The following is a 15,697-nucleotide window of genomic DNA, read 5'->3' as shown; positions in this document are numbered from 1 at the left end:
TTGGAGAAGTAGAAAATATCTCTTACAGTTTAAGCATGTTTTTAAATGGCTAGGTTAAACAAAGTGCTTCCATACAGATGTAAGATCTATAGCTTTGTGGTTTAAGAGGGGGAAGGGCTGTATCAGATTGATATCAGTATCAGCAGATACGCAATATTGTCTTATCGGTATCAGATCCCTAGAGAAAACCAAGACTCAGTGTATGCTTTTTAATTTCCAATTTACAAGCAACCACAAGCAATTATGATTTGGGTAGGAGATTGTGTTCCCCAGCTATTATATGTGAGATTTGCCTTGAATAGTGTGATGCGGTTGGCGGACATTTGAACAGAATTTTGTGACTTTTGGTTATATCAGAATGGAACAAATTATTGTTGTTGTTTTGTATATTTGTAAATGTTAGCAAATGGTATATGTTACAAAATAGTTATAGTAATCATATGATAACTTGTTGCCAAGCCGTTTGTCGAAATATTGAGGTTACCTAAGGATTTGACATACATGTGTAAGATTCATGACCTACATCATGGATGTGAGTATTTCCTGATGGAAAATACCTCCAGGTTTTAACATTTAAAAGCAAAGAAATTCAAAACACATTTATAGTGCCTTCCAAAAGTGTTCACCCCCCTTGAGCTTTTCCACATTTCGTCACGTTCTAACCACAAATGGAAATGTATTTACCGGTAATTGGGATTTAATGTGATAGACCAACACAAAGTGGTGCATAATTGTGAAATGGAAGGAAGATGATATCATCCATCCATCTTCCCATCAACTCAGTCCAGCTTCCCTGTCCCTGCTGAAGAAAAGCATCCCCACAGCATGAAGCTGCCACCACAATGTTTCACGGTTGGCATGGTGTGTTCAGGGTGATGTGCAGTGTTATTTTTCTGCCACACATAGCGTTTTTGCATTTAGGCCAAAAACTTAAATTTTGGTCTCATCTGACCAGAGCATTTTCCTCCACATGTTTGTTGTGCCCCCCACATCGCTTGTGGCAAACTGCATGGCTTTGTTTCAACAATGTCTCATTTCTTGCTGCTCTTCCATAAAGGCCCGATTTGTGGAGTGCATGACTAACAGTTGTCCTGTGGACAGATTCTCCCACCTGAGCTGCGGATCTCTGCAGCTCCTCCAGAGTTATCATGGGCGTATTGGCTGCTTCTCTGATCAGTGATCTCCTTGCTCAGCCTGTCAGTTTAGGTGGACGGCCTAAGCCTAGGTCTGCAGTTGTGCCATACTCTTTCTATTTTCAGGTGATGGATTGAACAGTGCTCTGTGAGATGTTCAAAGCTTGGGATATTTTATCATATCGTGCTTTAAACTTCTCCACAACTTTATACCTGACCTGTCGGGTGTGTTCCTCGGGCTTCATGATGCTGTTTGTTCCCGAATGTTCTCTAATAAACCTCTGAGGCCTTCATAGATTAGATTACACACAGGTGGGCTCCATTTACTAATTAGGTGACTTCTGAAGAAAAACTGGTTGCAAAGGATTTTACTTAAGGGTATCAGAGTAAAGGGGGGTGAATACTTTTGCACACAACACTTTTCTGTTTCTTATTTGTAAAACAAAAATTAAAACCATTTACCGGTATCATTGTCCTTCCACTTGACAATTATACACCACTTTGTGTTGGTCTATCACATAAAATCCCAATAAAATACGTTTACATTTGTAGTTGAAACGTGACAAAATGTGGAAAAGTTCAAGGGGGTAAATACTTTTGCAAGGCACTGGATCTCGTGAGGAAATGTAGCATCAACACGAGTGCCAATCAGACACATCCTTTCGTCTAGTTTTCTCTGCAAAATGGCATGCAAACACGTCATAAACACTTCATCCTGAGATGGGATGATTGTTTTTCCATGCACTGCACAGGATTGTTTTTAGGCCTGTTAAATGAACCACATGAAGTCCTGAAACACCACAGCGACTGGTGGTTTCACAGTATTTCAGTGTTGTAGAGCAACAGAACATTGTGCACTGCCAGATGTGATGTAATTTAAATCCCCCCTTCCAAGGACTCACCAACACTCTAGTTAAAACTGAGATGTACATAGCAGCTTTTGGTCTGGTAGAATAGATCAGTCTGTCAGAGTTATAAGTAGGGCACTATGTAAATTAACTCTTGCTTTTAGTTGTTTTTGCCTCTTTAGCGGTGCAGTAAAAGTAATTGTTCTGGTGGATGTATAAATCAAGGTGGGGTCACCTTGTTTGTCCTGGTTAAGTTTCATGTTGTGTGGTTTGCATATGATGATACTAAACTGTACGATTTTAAAGTGACTATAAAATGGATGGGGGTGTAAAGTTTTACTGGAAGGTACAGCAGACAGATATATGGCTTAGTCATTATAAATCACAGATCAAACCCAAATTCTTTCATAGTGCTGTTAAAATACTTTGCAGTTTGCTTCCTTTCATGTAGAAAACCATGGCACTTAACTGCGTCCAATGGTGTTTCAGTCTACCTACCCTAAAATATGCCATATGCATTGCAAACTTTGGTAATCTTATAAGACTGAGCCATGTACACTGGGTGGAAGATCATTTTGAAGAGAGAAACGCTAGCTTTAGCAGAGCCAAAATCATCCTGGGGCAGACTCACCAAAGGCAACAACTGAAGTTATAAATGGTTGTGTCAGATACATAGTAAGCGATGAGACAAACCACTTACAAAATTTTGAATTGAAAAGTGTGTCATGTCAGAGATGGCAGTTTAATGCAGTTGAGATTCACACCATTTTTTCAACCCTTTTGGTGTGGCTGCAGATGGACTTCAAAAAGGCATGGAGTGATTTCACGTTAATGCACAGGGTTACCAAGGGAGGTCAAGTTATTCAGAGGAGCTGATGGCATCACAGCACTTGTTGTGAAGGTTGCGAAACCTTGTGCATGCATTGTAGAAGTAAAACCTGTGGGGAAAAAGGGCATTTAAGTTGTTTTTATCAGATCTGTACATGCATAGATACGTTATTACGACCATTGAAAGTAAACGTATGGCTCTCTCCCCATACATTAAGATAGGGGCCTGGGCTTGTTAGCCCAAAATAACTTACTGTTGCCAAGATGGCTGCTGAATGGCGACATGCGTCTTATTTTTTGACTTGTGACATATCATATTGTATTCTGTTGTAACAACTGTACATATATTTTTTTGTACTGGATTGTGGGCTTAGTATTTACTATACATCTGTATGAAATACTACCAGAGGGATGGATCCTTTAAAGGGATGCAGGACACGGATATATTTTCAACCAATACTGATAATAACATGCCTCGTGCAAATAATAACCAATAGAAAAAAAAAAAACAAGCAATTTTTTGTTTACATTTTTGTATTTTAAAAAAGTTCCAAACCTGTAGTTTATGTCAAACAAAACTCTGGAGTGTCTCTGGGCTAGAGAGAGCAGACAGGCTGGGTGTCCGAAGTTTGGGCTTTCCCTCCATGAGCAGCCCAAGTAATGTTTTGTGTGCCCAGAGACACAGCCGCAAGCTTGCTGGGCTAGCTGAAGTGGATGGTGTGTTTTCTGGGCAGAGTCCTGTTGGCAAACCGCTTTATACCACCACCACTGCCACACAAGTAGAGAATATTGATTAATTTGAGTCAGATGCTGTTGAAATCCTCCATGCTGAAATCTCTGTCAAAAACTCTTTAACACTGCTGTGCTTAGTTGTTTCACTGAATGCCACTGACGAGGTAACAGCCATCACAGCAGAGTGCACAGCAGTGTCCCTTCCTTGTTCCTCTTGCTCATACTGATTAGCACCAGACATTCAACTCCCCATCTCCCTCTCTTCTTTGTTTTTTCTGTGATAGCGGCAGAGAGCAAACCATCTTTTAAGCAGCATAACATCACCTACAGTATCTGGTGGGAATTATCACTAATAATTAAACTGTTGTAATAAAAAAATGATAATTAAAATATCTTGCATCGATCTCACTGAACATACTGTATGCCTAACCATATCAGAACCCCTTTACTTCCATCCTTCCATGATCAAATACCTCTACAGGGGATGTTTTTGTAGAGTGTATAAAATCAGAAATGTAATTCAAGCAAAAACCGAGAACTTTTCAAATTCCATCCTACTGGTTTCGTTATGTTATTACCACTGTTGCTGCTGTCGCAGAGACAGCATAAGGGATACAGCTGCCACTGATGGCCTACCCTGAAAAGAAAAGTCTGTTGGATTAACATAAAAAAACATGTACGCATTATAAAATCACGATTACTGAAAATAATGCAGTCATGTTCGGCAAACAAAATTATGTGTTAAAGCAACATGACTCTTTGCTGTTAACTTGAATGTCTTTTAATGTGCTCAGTACATTCAATTATTATCTTTTGAACTAACACAACATCTATATGTATTGTGTAAGCAGTACAACCATTTCCATATAGACGTCTAAAGACTCTGGAGCATCACTCAAAGCAAAGCACAAGTAAATCAGTATGTATTGAACATAAATCCAGTGTTGTCATTGGAAAACATATAATTTGACCTGCTGCAGTTCTTTTTTGTCACTTTCATTTATTTCACCTGAAATAAATAAAACACTGAATCACACATATCTAATTGATTGTGACTGACCAAGCTGTTTGCCTTTACTGTGAAAACATGTAAAATGTGTAACACTGGACAAATAAAGCATATGTTCCATCCTTTTGGAGGGAAAACAATTGTTTGACTGCAGTGATGCGTTGCTCACAATCCACTGACTTTGGTCAGAAGTATTACTCTAGATGCTGTCGTACGTAACACACACTATACAAGCCTTGTTTTACATATGTATTTTTACACATCTTTATACATCTTTTGCTACAAATTTAAAATTGTATGCCCCCACCCAGTGGTATAGAGCACAATATCGAATATTGATTTTTTTTTTTTTCAACGTACCAAGTTGTCAAAGTTAGAAATTCCAACATGTAAAATGTGTAACACTGGACAAATAAAGCATATGTTCCATCCTTTTGGAGGGAAAACAATTGTTTGACATTCAAGGTGCAAAGTTAACTTTTTTATCCAACGGCAAAATGGCTCGTGAACGTTCATATTGGTTCAGATAGATTATCATTCTCTTTTGGCTGGTGAGTGAGACAAGTCTACCAGCCACTTGAATGTTTTTACAGCATGGTGACTGCTGATAATGTTGTGCCCTGACACTGCTCCATAAACTCCAACAGTTTATGGCTTTGCAGGAAATATCCAGCTTGGTGGCAGGCACAGCAACATAGAAAGTGAGGGCTTTTGGAAAACAGTCTCTGTGGGGATGGTGTCATTTTTCTACAGACATTACACTGTGAAATCAGTATTTACTTCAGAATGATAAACCAAAGCAAAAATGTTATCTATCTACTTTCAAGCTAATTAAACTAAATACTTGTCAGAATGGATATTAAAGCAACATTATGTAGCCCATGTACCTGAAAATAAAATCTTAAAAAAATTATAATTTTAATGTTACAGTGACTTGAAACGGGGTGAATGGACTGTTCTTTCAGCCACTCCGCCCCCACCTTCAACTTCTTTTGTAGCACTATGTCGCACACAGCACTAGCTAACACTAACCTTGTTGAAACTTTTATGGAGAAAATGTTTTCTGGCTTCCCCTCTGATGACTTCCTGCTGCTCAAACTCAAATGTACTGTGATTTACAGAGTTTCCTGAAAGCTACCCATAACCGCCTCATACTATGGCTGCAAGTTAGCTCTGCTAGCTGAGTTGGAGTGTTTGTGTCTGCTCCACTACCAGGGTAACTCTGGACTGCCGGAAGATTGAGGTCCATGGCCAGAATGGAAGCCACTGGCTTTTAGTTGCTTTGCCAAATAAAAGGCTGCGGACAGATACTGAGCTGGACCTGTTGCTGTTCAACAGCAGGTAACATAAGCTGGCTTGCAGAGTTCTTTGTCTTGCGTTGCATTTTACAACCAGTTGTTATCGTCTCTTTTTGCTTTTACGGCTGCAGCTTAATGCTTGTGCAAATTTTGATTGCCGCGTTGCAGAAATGCCTAAATATGCTTGTTTAATAAGACATACTTTTTCAAGAAATAACATATTTTTTTTTATATAGTTGGCATGTGACTCTCTATGCCAATATCTACATAATATTGCTTTAAAGAGAGCAAGAGGCTGAAGATGTAACACTGGAGTTTTTTTTCTGAATCTGCTAGAAAGTTTTCCAGTTTGGCTGGAGTTGCTCCATGCTCTTAGGGACTCATGAATCCCTAAACTAGACAGCAGGGTTTCATCTGCACATACTGGTTCACATTTTGTCAAAGCATTATTCTCATTGCAGAATGGACTCTCCTTACTGTGTGGAACAGAAGAGAGGGTGAGGAATGAAATAGAACAGGCCCTGAAAAAAAATCTTGTGCTCAGAATTCGTCTCATCAGTAACTCGCAGTGCCAGCCAGGTACCTCATCTGTTCCTCATGCAAATGCGCATTGTGTCTTGACCCACATAGAGGCAATCTGCACCGGGTAATGGATGAGTTTTTGTCACAGAGAGACAAAGCAGCACATCCGGTTAATTGAGTGGAATCCGTGCGGACACAGTTCGTGGTCCTATGCTCGTTTTCTCTGTTACCGTATGTGTGTGTGAAGGGAAGAGGCAGACAGATGCTTTCATTCATAATAAATGGAAGTCACTTTACAGGCCTGGCAAACATTTCCCTGAAATGTTTTCTCATAAGTGGCTGACATCATCGCACATTGCACACATATGTGGGTCTGCGTGCGTGTTCGTGTGTGTGTGTGTGTGTGTGCGCGCGCATTTTTTCCATCTGTTAATGCTATTAAAGACTCACACAGAGCTGGTTGAATCTGAAAATGCTGTTCTCTTTTGAAACAACGTGGGTCCACAGTAGTATTGTCAAAAAATATATCTGTACATATTGATAAATGTCGATTTGGAAAGGTTTCACTTTTCTTTCTCTCCGACAACGAGTTGACACATGAGGTGCTGCAGTGATGCGTTGCTCACAATCCACTGTCTTTGGTCAGAAGTATTACTCTAGATGCTGTCGTACGTAACACACACTATACAAGCCTTGTTTTACATATGTATTTTTACACATCTTTATACATCTTTTGCTACAAATTTAAAATTGTATGCCCCCACCCAGTGGTATAGAGCACAGTATCGCATATTGATTTTTTTTTTTTTTCAAGGTACCAAGGTGTCAAAGTTAGAAATTCCAGTGTTGGCCCCACAAGCAAATTCTGAATAAGGATTTCCTTCAAATGAAATTTGCTGATCCTGTCTGATTTGACTGTGACAAGAGGGCCTATAGGAGTGAGACTGGAGAACTAGCACCGTGTTGTCATGTCGGTAATCTAGGTTACTGTAAATAAATACTTGTTTTGTTTAGGGAGACCAGAGTGACTTGAACTGCTGTTTCCATCAATAGGTCATCTGTAGAAATTGTTGTCAGTTTTAAATCTCACAGGCACAGCGGAGGCTATACTTTTACCAGTGAGAGAATGTTGGCAGGCTGCATCACAGCACAGTTCTGTTCAGTCAGGCTGCGGAACAAAAAGCAAAAGGGGACTGTAAAGGCAGCAGCTAAAATGACTGGCACAGAATCACAGTAACTCTATAACTGCTATTACTAAACTTGCTGTAAAAAGAAAGCCCATAATATCATTAAGGAATTACCATCCAATGTAAAAGCTGTTACCAAAGCATCAAATCTTACACCAGCTGTCTCTATAAAAGTTTTTCTTTTTTTTTTCTACTGGCATCCAGGCTGCTGAATAGCTGACGCGCCCACGTGCACTCTAAATACTATACCGTATATTATATATAGTATGCATTGCTATATGTGTGTTGTAAGTTTAACTATAATGCGAGTATAGCATGAGGGTCTCTGCTTGTTTATGTCCTCAAAGGATGAGAGAGGCCGTGTCAGATAACTTTCTGAAGCCAACAATCTGACAACAACTTCTAACAGTACTTGGCCAGGTGTGGAGGTGAGAAAGTCAGCCATTTCAACGTCTCTCGCTCGGTCACTCGCATAAGAATAACTGCTTGAAAACTTGTACAGTTCTCCGCATATTGGATAGTACCAAGTGTCACCCCTCACAATGAAGGCTGACTTTTCACTCCACCTTCCAGTGGGTATAATGGATTCCTGTTGACCCAGACCTCAGGCTGTGTTCAGAATGACTTTAGTGCAGCTCCCTCATTCATTTCAATGAAGTCACTGCTTTGACTCAGCTGGGGTGCTGACGCACATGGCTCAAACAGCAAAATCCAGGATTATTTGGCTAAAATATCCATTGAATCTAAGTCAGATTTTGCCATTTCCTGGCAAAGGGGCTTTATTTATTTGTTCTGTTTATCTTGCAATTGTAGAACCCCAACCAACCCAAACCGTAACTCTAATTGTTCAATACAGCTGACTTCTTGATACAGTTATTTTCAAGTGAATGAACATGAAATAGTGATATTTATTTTGGCTCGTGTTTGCTACCTGCTACAGCAATTCCTATCCTGCTGCACTGAGATGTGGATCAAATCACTATTGTAGATTACAAAGTTGTCTGACAAAACAAACTTGAATTACAGTTGAATTACAACAGCTATATTGTGTGTGCTGCTATACTGACAATTACAATGAGTGATTGCAAATAGGGAGGGTACAGGGTGACAGATACTTAGTTCTTTTTAAATGTGTCTGAACAGAAAGTTTTTTTTTTTTTTTGATTGGATGTGAAAGGGGCATTCTCTAACGGCTGTGGCATTAGCAAGAAAAGATGGGGTCAGGTGAAAAACTGTCAACATGGTTGTATAAAGGATATTACTACATGGGCTCAAGAACACTTGGGAAACTGTTGTTTGCAAATGCTTGCACTCTGTTTTTATTTACCTATTGTACAGCGTCCCAACTTTGTTTGAATCAGAGTTGTACTTGCGAAACAAATGCACTTTTTAAAGCCGGAAGCAAATGGTGTAAATCACGGCAAGCGCACCTTTCAGATGCTTGTGTCTATGGCGGCTGATGCTGCAGTCTGACCTCACGTTGAACTGCGTGCTGCTGCTCCCACAGCCGGATGAGATGATGTATTTAGTTTCCTGTCCTTAGAGATCCCCTGTCTCATGCTCTCCCTCTCTGTCTCACTTTCACTCTTCCATTTACCGTCTCTATCTCTCTTTTTCTCTCTCACGCACGCAGGCACGCATGCACGCATGCACACAAGCTCTCTAAGGTTTGTGCAGGTCAAGTAGGAGGGGAAAGGGCTGTGAAACATGCTGGAAAGTAGTTTGTGCGATTGGGAGTCCCGCCTGCTTGGTGTTGGTACTTTGCGCTCGTCATTACTTACTTTGCCTGACCTGACCCTTCGTGACTGATGCTATCAGAGTGTTGGCAGTCTGTGGTGGATCTCTTGTTTAGCAGAAAGGTTACTGGTTTTAATAATCAGGCATGTGGTTTCCTCAAACCACCGTGTTGAGGAAACGTAGTGTCAGTGTTAGCCTGAGGTTGTGGAGTCTGCAGGGTTTCATCATCCCGAGTTTTTTTCTCGCTCCCTCGCTCTTTCTCTCGGTCTCTCTCACACGCGCCCTTAGAATGCTTATTATCACCGCTGTTGCGTGTGCAGTGAGACAGTTGCCTCATGGAGTTTATTTCAGACATGTGCTCACAGCTTGACGCCGGTTCCAGATCCACAAACCCTCTGACAAATGTTCCCCACATTTTCCGAATGATGTTCCAACATGTTCTCCTCATAGCTCCCCATCCCCACCCCCTCTTATTCTTTTCTTGTGTGTATGTGTGTTTTTATAGACAAGAGGTCACCAGTAGTCAACTCTCTTTTCTTTCCCTCCCTCTGGCTGCTCCACTTATCTCCAGCCCATCCAGTTGTTCACAGACTCACTGTGGCTAATGTTTGCTTTCTCTCCTCACACGTAGTCGCTGGCTTGGCGAGAAAGATTGCTTTTAGTTTTGAAGTCTCTGTTTAAGTTCGGGAGAGGCAGAGGTTGCTGTGCGTTTTAGGCTCTGAAAGACTTGAAGCAGAGGGAAGACAAAGCAATCCTGATGCCGGACAGACCCTCGCTTGGATACTTCAAGCATCATATCACAGAGATGGGAGTTATCCAAAGACCCATGAAGAGGAAATGGTAACAGAGAGAGACAGAGAGAAGACGATCGGTGCCTTCTGAGAAGTGAACTAGCTTTCAGGGTAATGAGCAGTGTGTGAACTTGTTAACCAGGCCTTTTCTCTTTGACCTTAATTTCAACGGAGGATTAGCCATCTCATCAGAGTTCTTGGTGAAAAGCCAGGGCTTGCTTTGCCTCAGGCTAATGCAAAAGAAGGATTGGGAAGAAAATCAGCTGCTCATTCCCTCAGAGAAAGCTTTTGCATATTTCCTTTGGCAAGGAACTTGAAGCGATTAAAAAGCTAATTTATTTGGACCAACATCAAGAAAAGACAAACACACCAAATTTACATTATTGCAGTAATGGATTTGGATCAGTTCTATAGCTCAACCCAGGAGCATGCTGTTTATCTACCTGAATTCAGCTCATCAAAGGACCCAAGAATTTATTGATAATCTCCGTCTTCTCAGGCAATGGAGCTTCGTAGGAGAGTTAAACTGAGAAAGCAAGAGCACAATTTGGGCCACGCACAAAACACGCCAGCCGAAAGAAGATGCTGCAGTAACATTGTGTGGGGGACAGAAATGTCAAACACCACACAAGATAAGGACACATGGTGGGTGTCTCTGCTTGGGAGATCCTGTAAATGTTCCGGTTCAGGCATGCTACCCTGGTGGCCTTGGCGACAGTGTGTCTCCATGGCAGCAGGGCTGTTATTGGCAGGGTTGCTGGCGCTGTCTCAGGCCTGGTGCGTCAACGCCATACACGAGAATCTGCTGTGGTTCTCACAGCTCACGGTAGGAGTTGTGTTACTGTTTTAATTTGAACCTTTAATTAACCAAGCACATTGCAGACAAGCTCTTGCTCACAGTAGCAGCATGTGGGAAGAGTTCCAAGGGGATCAGTCAGCAACACATTAACTCAATCCTCAGCGGTCCATTTACAGCCCAAGTTTCTCGTTGCTGAAATGGCAAATTGTGGTTTTGGGAAGCCAGAATTAATCATATTTATTCTAGAATCAACCATATTTATTCATTTATGCGTGGGCAGATTTACAGAATAATAGGCACATTCATGTGAAGTGTGGGTATTTTTCGATATACAATATGTACAGTATATCTCTATTTTTAAATCTCTTCAAAAGAACTTTGAGGAGATTTAACACAATGACATTTTTGATAAATAGTCACCAGCAATATAGAAATAATGACCAAGTGAGTAAAGACAAGTATTAGAATGACTGGACCAATGTGGTAAGTTCAGAAAATGACATCACTTAATAACTGTAATGCAGCCTTTAAAACCCAGAAAAAAACACCATGCATGCATTATCACGATCTAACGATATCCAAAATCTAAGGCGATATATAGTCTCATATCACAGTAACAATGTATTATCTTTATATTGTCCAGCCCTAACATGAGTGTACATTACTGGGACTTACACATGGGGCACTTGACCCTGCTGTAGGCACAGGTATTTATTACATATACAGCATGTCATTTATTAGCTTTTTCAGGCTCAGTGCTTTGAAGTGGGGGAAGTCAAGGCTGCTGGCCTATTAATATCAGAGTTTTAAGAGACTGGAGTAGAACATATTTAAAAAAAGTGACAGTTGTTTGTTTTGTCAGCTTCTGATCAGCACTGTGCATGCGCAACTCTCTTCAGCGATTTCAGCTCTGGAAAAAACAATGTGTTCATTCCAGAATATTATTGAAACGAGTTTAACATTTTCTCGATGTAGTCTGATAACATATGTTATCTGCTACTTTCTGCTTTTGTCTGATTTTCCGGAGCGTTTGTGATGACAAATGGGAAATTCAAGACGGGAAAAAAAGGGGCAAACTGGTCCAGTGGCAATTTGTAAGGAATGAGGGGCTGATTATTTGCAAAAACCTGCATACACACATTGATTTTTGTGGCAAAAGCCTTGCATTTAATATACAGAGAGTGTTTGAATGTCACTTCCTGGTGGTTTTGTCCCAACAAGTTTTAACGGATTTAGCCAAAAATATCATTGGTTACAGTTTTTGTTGAGTAAAGCATTTTGTATATATGAATTGCTAGGGGAGACACTAAAGAGGAATAAATTCATTTTTTTTAATGAAAGATATCGCCATGAAATTTCCCCAGTTGATTACTTACATTAAGAAAATGAGTTATTAATATAAAACTGAGATTTTATCTGATTTAAAAATGTACAGAACATAAATCTGAAGATAAGGTAAAGCCAGGTTACAACATTTTGTTGATGTATTAGAGACACATGTTATCCAGGTGGAATTTTGAATATCTATTTTTATCCCTCCATTAACCACAAAATACTGCCACAGAAATAAAAAAAAAAAAAGAAAAAAATCAGGCTATGAATGACATATGAAAAAACCCCTCTGTACAAACCTTCAAAGTATAGATAAGAGTAAAACTGGAAGGTTTGGTTTGTGTGAGTGTGACTGAAGTGGACATTAATGGCTCAGACCATGAGAGACACTCAAAGTATTTATTTGAATGATTCATACATTTTTTTAAACAATGGATGGTTAACAGGGAAAACAAAAGATATCATCCTGAAGCTTGTAAAGTTTATTATTTACATGAAGACAATTATTTCTTGTATTTAAAGTTTTCTGATATTGTATGTTTAATTATGCAAATGAGGCAACATTTGATTGAATAGATAATGATTCATCTGCAGTACTTCAAACATTTTTTTTCTTCACTATTCTGAAAGACGACATGCTATGGAAGCAAAATAGCTGAGAAGTGCCTGTAGTGTCTCCTATTAATCAGTACTGGAAAAAGACATCAAAAATAGCATAGCAACACTCATATATATGCTGACTGACTGCATTTCTCTGTGGAATAATGATAATGACACAAAAACAATCTGACAGACTTACCTCAGTTAAATCACATGACCAATATGTCAATTTATATATCACTATAGTCAGAGAATTTCTATTTAGTCGAGCACAGCTGGAAGAACTATCTGCAAACTGTATCTGACAGACTGATGATCAATTTAATACTCTGCAGCTGCTTGTTCACTGTTTGCTCTCTGTTTTTACGCCTCAGTGGGACAGTAATCATGCTTGGCAAGCAAGAAGTCTCCTGGGTAGACATCTTCCAAGCGCATACACACACCGCGTTACCTGTCTTATTGTTGAGGATTACTAGTGTATTAGCTGCTTCGCCTCTATCCTCCATGTCTCTGTCATGTCTTGCCAGGATATCTGTTTTCCATATGAAAGAGAACAGAAGTGCCCGGTTTCATACAACCAAATTCTCGTTTCTACTTTCAGGAAGTGGAGCGGGAGATATCCTTTCGGACGGAGTGTGGACTGTACTACTCATACTTCAAGCAAATGTTGCAGGCCCCATCCATACAGGAAGGTATGCAGTATGTTAATGATGATTTTACTGTATGCGTCACATCAATATTGACTTTAAATTCAATTTATAAAATACAGCCAGTCTATCTTTGTCATCCTTGATTTTATGAGTCCAATTGACTGTTCTTTAAACCCCTCACCCATCCAGCAATAACCACACCTGTCATGCTTGGTTTTCTCCATATACTGAAGCATCGTGCACAGAACTCTATTAAGAGAGATAGACTGTATCTAAAGAGTGTAGATGGTGGTGTTTACTCTAGCCTTTACAAAAGCAAAAACACAGAAGCCAGAGTGAAAGGTCCAAGTGTAAAGTAATGTTATCTGACATAACCAAAGCTGCAACAAGGATGCAACAATTATTCATTTTGACAGTGCGTTTTTCATCCGAGGGAAAAAAATCCCAGTTTCACAATTGACATGCATCCACTTATTTGACAACACTACGGATGTTTAAAATTGCATAAGCATTTACATTTTCCGCTTTTCTGTGAATGTTAGATCGATAATGGGTTATCAAACAGGCTGTTTTCCCTTTAAAATATTGGTGTGTTTCATTTACATCTGAAGTCAGAGCTAAGAATGATCTCATACCTGAGTTAATGGAGTTCAGGTGAAACAAGTTGGAAAGAGATTTCTAGTCAGGTTACCCATTGTTAGCAGTCAGTAACGCATCAGCAGTGTTTTTGCGCATAGATACAACATGTCCACAGAATTTGGTCAGTAGATTGTGTAAGACTGATTTAATGAGTCTTGAGTCTAAAATCTGACTTCCGGGGGCCTTCAAGTTGAAGTTGTCGATTACCCAGTCGAAAAGTCTGCCTTCCCAGTTCAAATGGAATGCACAAAATGGCCTGAAGTCCCTCATTTTCAGTTCAGGAAGTGGTGAAATGATATCAGTTTGTCAGATTCCCTACATTTATACAACTTTCAGCCTGGAATACAGCAGCATATCATTATCTCACTGGTGAAATCAGAGGGAAATGGCCACCTTGGTGAATCTGGTCTATAAGACTCTATTAGAATCTAGCATTCTGATCTTAGATTTTTGTTAACCATAATTACAATAATATGAGTAATTGGCTGTACCCTGCAATACAAGTACAATGCTGTTTCTTCTTTTTTTTCTGTTTGTTTCTTCTTCATGGATCATCAGCTGCTGAGAAGAAGTTTCTTGCCTGGGGCATCCAGGCTTATTCCAAGTGTCTTATCATGATATCATGAATCTATCTATCAAACATATTTCCTCTTGTTTTAAAACAAGTCAGCTGGAATAACTAAAGAGTCAGCCAGAACAGTGTTTTCAGCCGACTAATGGAGCTAACATTAGCATAATGAAGAAGCAGCTGCAGCTGACAAAATCTGGTGGTGACAGTTGTGTTTTGAGCCAGCAACAGTGATGACCGGCGGCTGTAATGATAGGCTGACTTTTGCCAGATTTTGTCTGAAATTAACAACCCATTTTTTTTTTTAACATGACTAAAGATTTTGAGTGTTCAGTTTTGTCACTGTTACCATGTCAACTGCACATGTGCCATATGAGAACTGAAATCTTTACAGACATAGCAACAGTAAAGGAAACATTAGTGAACAGTCACTTTGGGTTAACAACCAGACAACTGCAGTATAACATCACTATCCAGTTTTTTCTTTTAAGGATCAAATAGAACATTGGGTTGCACAGCAAAATTAAATGATGCCTTCATGCTGCACAAATAGCACGGAGACTATATACAGAATATATACACATGGATATTTGGACATGTTATTTTGTAAGACTATTACAGTTGTTCAGACATGTCTTATATAATATCTTAAAATAGCCAGTCAGGGCTGGAGACACCAGATGGCTGTCTCTATCCACTCTTACAGAGAGACGGAAACTTTTCCCCCTTTTTTTCCAACCAGACCAAACAAATCACCACAGTTTCTCATGACGCACAGTCTGGTCTGAGGGAAATTAGTCTAATTATTTTGTTCCCATTAACATGTAAAATTCCTAGTTGGAAATGGGCCTAATTTTCCTCTTAGGCAAATAATTGCGCTGAAGGCTAATCAGTTGAGGAACTGGCTGACCTCCCCTTTCTGTCTGAGTCAACTCCTGTCCTGTCGCTGGTGAATATGCTATATATGATATGCTAAAACTACTAATAGATGTACAAAAGTGTTACTGTTAAGGAACGGAGACGA

The 15,697-nt window shown here is 39.8% G+C and overlaps 1 protein-coding gene across 4 annotated transcripts in view; it reads left to right on the top strand.

Moving 5' to 3' along the window:
- dpy19l3 (dpy-19 like C-mannosyltransferase 3) overlaps positions 1-15,697 on the top strand; it is an 81,370-nt gene that overhangs the window by 5,201 nt on the left and 60,472 nt on the right. For all 4 annotated transcript variants that reach the window (XM_037096123.1, XM_037096121.1, XM_037096122.1 and 1 more), the window contains exon 4: positions 13,418-13,508. In XM_037096123.1, the coding sequence (XP_036952018.1) occupies positions 13,418-13,508 (91 nt within the window). The remainder of the gene's footprint in view (positions 1-13,417; positions 13,509-15,697) is intronic.

The sequence above is a fragment of the Acanthopagrus latus genome, chromosome 4, assembly GCF_904848185.1.
Source record: "Acanthopagrus latus isolate v.2019 chromosome 4, fAcaLat1.1, whole genome shotgun sequence".
NCBI classification, from domain to species: Eukaryota; Metazoa; Chordata; class Actinopteri; order Spariformes; family Sparidae; genus Acanthopagrus; species Acanthopagrus latus.
Note: the sequence above shows the minus strand (reverse complement) of the source record. Positions and strands in the feature narration are given on the sequence as shown.